Source organism: Oryzias melastigma, linkage group LG22 (genome assembly GCF_002922805.2).
Source record: "Oryzias melastigma strain HK-1 linkage group LG22, ASM292280v2, whole genome shotgun sequence".
Taxonomy (NCBI): Eukaryota; Metazoa; Chordata; class Actinopteri; order Beloniformes; family Adrianichthyidae; genus Oryzias; species Oryzias melastigma.
This window is the reverse complement of record NC_050533.1, coordinates 12,013,184-12,021,925: the sequence shown is the minus strand read 5'-3', so window position 1 is coordinate 12,021,925 and position 8,742 is coordinate 12,013,184. Positions and strand designations below refer to the sequence as shown.

General features: G+C 43.8%; 1 protein-coding gene across 8 annotated transcripts in view; it reads right to left on the bottom strand.

Annotated features, from left to right (window-relative positions):
- rnf144aa (ring finger protein 144aa) overlaps window positions 1-8,742 on the bottom strand; it is a 132,036-nt gene that overhangs the window by 75,215 nt on the left and 48,079 nt on the right. For 2 of the 8 annotated variants that reach the window (XR_002918949.2, XM_036209847.1), the window contains one exon: window positions 5,941-6,025. The exons of 5 other annotated variants lie outside the window; for them this stretch is intronic. Coding sequence is in view for 2 of the 3 variants with exons in the window: in XM_036209847.1 (XP_036065740.1) it covers window positions 5,941-6,025 (85 nt within the window). In the remaining variant the exon portion in view is untranslated. Of the gene's footprint in view, window positions 1-2,108; window positions 2,157-5,940; window positions 6,026-8,742 lie in introns of those variants that run through there. One more of the 8 variants, XM_024269529.2, reaches the window with a different exon arrangement.

The window sequence follows — 8,742 nt, the reverse complement described above, 5'->3', positions numbered from 1 at the left end:
GTTTTTAACATGTTCTAGCATTTTTTTTTCTCATAATGGAGGACATGTATGAAATAAGTTAAGATTAAAACTGTGTTTCTGAGAATTGTCTTTATTGAGATTGTGTTGGGTCAGGAGCAGATTCACAGTTTGATAAAACTGGGAATTGTGACTCAGCAACAACCATGGGCGGGCCAAAGTCTCCCAGATAAATAGATCCATTAACGTCTTCATTTTCACATTTCTTTCTTTTTTTTTTTTTTTTTCGATACGCTAATGTTAGCTTGAGCTTGTGAGATGCTATCAGCTAGTGGGAGAGGGTGTAAACAAAGAAATAAATAGAAACTGCCGGAGCTAACGTCTGCGTCAACAGTCCCGCCAGCATCTCAAGAGGCAAATTTCTAATGAGTTATGCTGTGCAAAATAAATATGTATTAAAAACAACAGCGCCTTTTTGATCTTGTAAAAAAAAAAGCATAATAGTGATTAAAAGACCAGTGATGGTGATGCTTTTACAATAGTAAAAACATAGTTGGAGTGAGACTTTAAAGACTTGAGACTTGGATTGATTCAAAAAAGCATGGCACTTGATATGGAGTTACAGCTCAAGACTTGAGACTTGACTGGGATTGATTACCAAAAGCATGGCACTTGATGTGGAGTTAAAACTTATGACTTGACATGGATTTATCAAAGGCTTGAGGATTGACTTGAAGATAAAGCTAAAGAGTTGGATATTAGATTCATCACAGAAAACCTGGGACTTGACTTGAAATTAGAGCTAGAAAAACTTCAGGCCTAACATGGATTTATCAGACTTGAGACTTGACATGAATTTATAATAGACTTCAGGCTTGACATGGCTTTATCAAAGATTTGAGATGTGGAATGGATTTATCAAAGACTTGAAACTTGACTTGAAGTTACAGCTAAAGACTTGAAAATGAACTTGGATTTATCCAAAAAAAAAAAAATGGGACTTGACTTGTAATTAGAGCTAAAAACTTCAGGTCTAACATGGATTTATCAAAGACTTGAGACTTGACTTGAAGCTACAGCTAAAGACTTGGAAATTGACTTCGATTTATAACAGAAAACCCTGGAGTTGACTTGAAGTTACAGCTAAACACTTCAGAGCTAACATGGGTTAGGTAACACGCGACCTAACAAGTCATCATCAAGACTTGAAATTTAACTAGGAGTTATAGTTAGACTTGGGACTGGACTTGGATAAAGTACCAAAAACTTGAGGCTTGACTTGAAGTTACAGATACAGACTTAACAAAACTACACAGATTTATCAGCAAAGGCTTGAGACTCATCATGAAGTTACGCTCTTTGGAGACTTTGGACTCGAGTTGGATTTATCACTTAAGATTTGAGACTTAGGTTAAATGCTAAGACTTTTGCCTTGACTTAGACTTGCACAAAGCATTATCTCTGCTTGGAGGTTCTCTAATCTTTTAGTACGGGTACCAATGCTTGCTAAAGAACGACTCCTGGTCATTTTAGCATCCAGGACGATGGGCTCAGACCTCGGAAAGTTTGCATTATCGTCTCCTGAAGTAATTACGTCTACGGTTGTCTAAGGTGAAGATAATGTGTGAGGCCTTTTAAGTGTTTAAAGTCTCGATTTTACTGTGCAGACCCCCCTAACGTAAATGTCACATTACCATACCATCGACAACCTATTGAACCGGCGTTGCTCCGTCTTCCTCCCCTTCTCGTGGCCTCCATCGAAGCTTCTAGCTTGTCCTTTGATGATCCCATGAATTCATTGCCCCGGTTCACGCTCCTGCGGTCTCTCGCCTGCTCTTTGCCACCCCCCTTCCCCGTGCTGTATAATTGACTCAGCTGCGGTCTTTGTGATATAATAGCTAGTTTACCTGGCAGAATGACATTTCACAGGCTTGAAGCCACCATAAAGCTAATTGTTCTAGAGCAAAAGGCTGAGTGCAGCATGTGGGTGTGCAGCTGATGATAAGAGGCGAGGCTGCTCCATTTGTGCCGCTTAGGCCATCGAAGGGTTAAAAGAGACATTTATCTCACCAAACTTCTGACCCGGCCATGCTTTGGCGTCATCTCTTTCTAGTCTTTTACCTTAACATTAACTTCTGTTGGTTTTTATTACTTTTTATTAACTTCTAAACGTGTGTTGAAAGAGTGAAGCAGCCATCCTGCAGAGGAAACACAGACAGGGATTTTCACGTGGCGTCTTTTCTCCAGCTTTTGTCATAAATAATGCAGAGGGGGAGAGCATAAATATACATATATTTATATGAAACGCAAAGGCAGGTGGTTCGCAGCGATGCAATATGAAGTGTTGTTTCTCGTCGCGCGGTGTTGTTTGCCCTGTCCATCTGTCACTTCTAAAATGAATATATGGTACGAGTCCATTTGCTCCAACAAATGTCGGCTTCCAAACGAGGAACTGCTGTTTTACCAAAATAAAGCATAGCAGAGATCACAGTTAAGACAAACTCAAGTCCTACATGTCTGTTTTTGATTTAAATGCCTAGCAGAGATGTTATAGATGACAAACACTTCAACGCTTTGACACTATTATGCTAGAAAAAGATGCTTTAACTGTAAGATGTTCTTACTTTATGTAATAGGATCAGGTGTATTTGGTAGATCAGAACCTTCATACTAGATCGGTTTCAAGAGCTGCGCTCGTTCATCCACCCTCTTCCCTTATTTTGAGACAGGTCTAAGTTGTTTAAATTAATAAAATGGCCATCAAATACTTGAAACAGTTCTAAAACTGGATTTTAGTCATCCTAATGTCTACATTTTAACACAGACTTTGGTTCAATTAACATTAATTTGCACTACATGCAAAAAAAACAAAACAAAGATTAGTCCGTTTGTCCTTTTTGGAAACCTGCTCAAACCCCTTGGAGGTCATTGAGTTGCTGGAGCCTATCCTAACCACTGTTTGGTAAATGCAGGTTTACACCATGGACAGATTGTCAGACTATTGTCGGGACACACAGAGATGGACAACCAGACCCACACAGTCCTACACATTCTCATTCCCAAGTCCTCACATATTGATGCATGCTTAGGGACCCCCCGTTACTTTTTGTTCTTTTGGGTGCCCAACTCGCCATTTTTTGACATGCTAGCTGTTCCAATTAAATCAGGGGTATGGTCATTTTGTCGGACGCAGTACCAAGCGTGAACCAAATGTTGGGGTGTGGCCGGTACCGGTAACCTTAGCCTAGCCTGGTCTAGGTCCGGTACCACATCCAGAGCCAGTACAAATCCGAGGCTGGTTCTGGGTTACGGTTAGTATGTACCGGTGCAGTCTACATCCTGAATTCCGGGTTACGGGTAGTGGTACCAGGATGTGGACAGCACCAGCACCCTAACCCCAGTGTAGTCCATTCTGTGCCTAGTACCACATCCAGAACCAGTACTGATCCGCATCCTGTACCGGGTTAAGGTGAGGTGAACAGGCGTTCAGACCCTACTCTTAATCAGAGGGTGGGGTAAGTTCACGCTCCATACAGCCCCAACAGGAGCGGGGCCTCAGGGCCACCTCGTCCCGAGAAGGCAAGTAAAGAAATCATTTTAAGGGGCTGCCTGGTGAACATGGGGGTTAAGTTTAGGGCCTTGTAGGGTGAGGGTACAATTAATAATCACAGAATGCCCACAGGGGGGAGCTGGGTAAGTTTAGAGCCCACCCCCCTGGGGTTAAGTTTAGGGGTTCTGAACAGGGTTAGGGGTCAGATTTAACCCCACAGTTGGACGAATGGGCTGATCCTCTAATTGGAACTCCACGTTGAATAATGGGTTAAGGTTAAGATTAGGGGTACCGGTGCAGTCCGAGTACCGCTATCACTTTGCAGTCTGGAGTTTGGGGAGCCTTGATTTAATTGGAACAGCCAGCATGTCAAAAAACGACAAACTGGGGACACCCAAAACGTCAGTTTTTGACATGAAGGTGTTCTTAACTAAACGTCAGTATGTGATGACTTGGGAATGACAATGCGTTGCACAGTCACGCCTAAAAGACAATTCAGAGAAATCAACTAATCATCCATCCATCTTCCAAACCCGCTTAATCCCTTATAGGGAGTCTATCGCATCTACTGTTGGATGAAAGTTGGGTCGATCCTGGACAGGTTGCCAGTCCATTGCAGGGCCACATAAGGAGATTTGCCATATTCCACACAGGAGGGACCCAGTTGAGATTTGAACCAGGGCCCTATCACTTATCACTGTGAGGCACAAGTACTAACCCATACACCATCTTAACAACAACAAATGATAAAAAAAATAAAGACTTCAACTAGTTCCGCTGGATTGTCATAAGCATCTCTTCTGTCTCTCTGTAGTTCTGGCCTTTATGTCTGTATTTTCCAGTCTATGAACATCCACTTCTTTCATTTACAGTCTTCTGATTGTAGATATTTCCACATTCCAGGTTATTCCACGAGTCCCTGCCAACCCCAGTCTTCAAAGGCACCATGGAACCATACTCACCTGAGGCTCTACGCCTGATCTGAACATGTCAGGGCATCATCCAGAGTCTCACCACTACAAGAGTTTTATTGATGGGATAAGGTTATAATTCAGTTCCTCAAAAAATGTTGCTTTCATTGCTCCAGTTGTCTCATTTTGAAGTTGGTATTCTACTGGTGATTCCAAAACATACAACCAGATCCAGCTCTTAAAAAGTATCCTCTTGTCTTGTTTATTCTCGCCACATCAGTCTGATTCCCAGCTGTGGATTTTAGAATACCTTTGCTACAGCAGCTATTTCATTGGATCCCATTTCATCAACAATCTGACAACACGACTGTCCTACAAACATGGTTTGTATCGATTCTGTCTGAGACCGAGATGGCTCAGTCTAGAGTTTCAGCGACAGGGTGGGGGCACCACGTGCACAGAGGTGGTGCAGGCGGAGCAGCTGCTGTAGACTGCACGAAGATCCATTTCATCATGACTGCATTTAACTATTGATTCTCAGTTTGAACAGGGACATTGATTCGATTGAACATACATTACATCTCGGGCCGTATCAACTCTAATGTGATCACGCTAAAAGCATTCCTAATGGTATTTGGTCAGGGTATCTATTCCTTTTTACTCTGTGTGTGGAACAACTCAGTGGCCTTGTGGTAGAGTGTTTGCCTAGAAAGTTGTGAGTTCAAATCCACAGTTGAGTTATACCAAAAAAAGGGGACCCAAAGACACTCAGCATCAAGGAGTAGGATTTGGGGGTCAAACCTCAAAATGGTTCCAGAGAGTGGCTGTGTCAGAAGCTCACCCCTCCCCAAGAGGATGGGTCAAACGCCCAGGTCTGTGACAACTAATGGCACTCTAAAGGTTCATTTCCTGCCATTTTGTTAGACACAGTACCGAACGTTGGGACGCGGCAAGTACCGTAACCTAACCCTAGCCTGGTCTGTGTCTGGTACCGCATCCAGAACCTGTAGCAATCAGAGTCCTGTACCGGGTAAAGGTTAAGGTTAAGGTTAGGGTTAGTGCGGTCCACATTCCAATTCCGGGTTAGGGTTCTGGTTTTGGGTCTGAACACCTGTTCTCCTAACCCTAGCCAAGCCCGGTGTTGAAACGAACTGTACCATACTGGACCTCTCAGTGGAAACAAGGCTCAACTTTAAGAGTTACACATTTTGGACGTGTTTATTACTTAAATGAGTCAGTCGCTAAGATCAGTATCGCCTTCTAGTATTTCCATGAACACTTGAAGCTTCAAATCACAATGATATTAATAACTAGCATTTTTTCTGGGTTTCTCAGTGTATAAAATCCAAGAGAAGTCACTTTGCTGCCAAATGCCACTAGCTAAGACTAGGGAAAGTCACTTAGCCTGTTGACTAGAGCCTCGTTTACACTGAGCAGTCCAGTACTGTACGGTCTGGTCCAGGCCGGTATTTTGACCGTTTCTATTGTTTAATGTACCCATTAAACAGTTCTGATCCGTACCTATTAAGGGCCCCCAGTCGTTGCAGGTCCATAGAAAAAAATGGTACGGGATGGTGGGGCCGGAGCTGCTGTTGCCACGCACTGACTGGAAGAAAGTGATGATGACATTAGAAAGCACCAAAATAGCGCTAAGCTAGCATATCCATTTTCCTCTTTACAGTGGTATTCTCTTAGTCCCCCCAATCTTCTTTCAAACAACATTAATTTCCTGTAATACAGGATGTACAAAAAGTAAAGCAAGAAAAAGACGAGCTGCTGGATGACCTCCATTGTTATTGCTTTTCTAGTTGTTGCACTGCAATGACACAATGACACGCTAGCGGTCTACACCATGAAAACAAACGGCTCAGTGGAAGTGAGGCTAAACTGAGTGGCAATGCTCGCCAAAATTAACTGGACCGTACCATAGTACTCCTTACCGTACCGGAACACTCAGTGGAAATGAGGTTCAAGATGCAAATTCATGTGAATTAGCCACTTTAATTCAAAGGTAATACCTTAATATTTACTTTTTTTTATAAGGATTTATAGCAAACTCTGTTCACATACCATTTATAGGATGTATTTTATCTTAAATGCATGAAAAAGGTATGTAAAAGGGACAAAAATAGACGTAAATATTGGTGTTAGCTTGAATAATGCATAAGTGTCTCAAAAATTAAATCAAATTGATCATAATATCAATAAAAATCGTTATTCCAGACCTAAAACTTTTACGAATCATGAACTAAATAGAAAGTTTTCTTGTGAGACTGGGTGGTGGTGCATCCGTCAATGCTGGCGTGTTCCGAAGACACTGAACAGACTGTGGGAAGCGGCTGCAGCGTCACCAGGTCTCCACTCCTCTGTTCCCGTCAAAAAACCCCACAGGCCCACCCATCCAAGATGGCCTCTCCTCTTCCCACTTAGAGAAATAGATGGAGTGTTTAAGTGTTTTTGTCGAGTCAAATGGCACCAGACAGATGATTGCATGCCATTACCATAATTTACCCTGATGCAGGCTGTCAGGGTGTGCGATCAGCATGCCTGTTTCCTGCCCTGTGGAGCTTCGAGCAGATTACAGACAGGTGTAGGACTCCGCCGAGGGTGCAGGTTGTTGTCTCAGTTCTGGGGGGGAAGAAGTTCTGTCGTGTTGCCGCGCACAGCTTGTCGCCCCGGCAAAGTTAGCCTCCCGCTCTGCTGTGCGCTGACAGCTGAGCGGTGCTGAGTGGCACTTGTCCTTCAGCGCGTCCGTCCGTCCGTCCCCACCTGTCTCTCTTTGCCCCGCGCAAATCTGTCGGGCAGATGGGGGGCGGCTTTTTACGTGTCACTTAGGGGCGGGGGAGGGACGCAATCTGTAAGCCTACAATGCAGAGCGTTTGAACCCTGTGAAACCCAAACGGAAAACAAAACAAAAATGGAAGCCACAGATTCTCTGAAGAATGCCTCCATATCTGCCTGTCTGTGCCGACCGTCTGCCGGGCTCCTTCAGAAGAACTCTGCATCTTTTATTTATCTCTCGAAATAAGGCTGGACCCGGACGAGAGCAGAGGCTTCACACACACACATGCAAATGGGCCTCCTTCTGTTACTGAAAAGTCGGCAATTATTGAGAGAGAGGGGAGGGACAGTTGGGATTTGCATATGTCGTTTAGAGAAGAAACTACATCTCCCACAAGGCCCGGTGGTGGAAATGAACCAGCTGTCCACGGTTTGTAGATCAGATCCCATCCTCTTGATTACGAAATCACAGAATAATAAGGAGCAAAAGAAAAAAAAAAGTTGTGGGCCACGCTGTTTGTTCCTCCTTTGTTGTTCCCTAGAACAGAAGTTATTTTGCCTCCGCTGCCTCTGAGCTGTTCGCCATGTGCCAATGTTTGGTGCACTGTGCTCCACTTGTTCTCCCTCTCACACACACACAAAAAAAAAAGAATCTGAAGGCTCCAGCCCTGCCCCTCCAAAGCTGTCATGTGAACTCCCGCCTTTTGTTTAATTTACATTTGGAGGCACAGCCCATCCATTCCCCCCCTCCATCCTTCTTCCTGCTGCCCCCCTGCCAACACCACCAGCCCGCCACACCAACTGGCTTCATCCGAAATGCTGAGTTCAAACTAATTAGTGACATTTGGCCATTTGTGAAACTTTTTTCCACTCCAAGCCCAGCTTCTGTCCAACCAGGCCTTATCGCTCATGGAGAACTGGAACACTTTTCATCACTCCGCGGAAAGTTGAGGACAAAAAGCTCGTTTGTCTTCTGAGCAAAGACTCACAATCTTACATTGTGAAACAGCAATGTGAAGTTTCCCAAAATGATTGATTTAGGGTGCATTGGTCTAGACCCAGTCTGCTTAATTTGGTCCAGACCAAGTCCTGAACCCTGGTCAGACTTCCGTCAACCGGACATTTCTGTTTTGAACCAAAGCTTGTAAACAAAACCACATGACAAAAGATCTCTTCTGTCATTGGCCAGGAATTACAAGGGTGCAGCAAAGCAACGAAAGAAAGAATAATAGAAGGCCAAATTTTAAGAGGTTGCAGTGTCTACTCCTCCTACTGTGTTTACCTCCCGTAAAGTCTGGCTACAGAGGCCATTTTGATCGAGTCGTTCCACTTTGAGCACGGAGTCTGTTCACATTGAGGAAACTCCAAGTGAACTGGAGCTCAGTTTGATTGGAAACAAACCGAGATCACCAAGTATGAGTCCGACAGCAGTTCATGGTGTCGGACCAGAGTCCACTTGGGTGTAATTGGTATTTGAATCCTGGTTCACTTTAAGAAAACCAAATGTGTCCAGAATGAATAGACCCTGAAAAGAGATGCTTC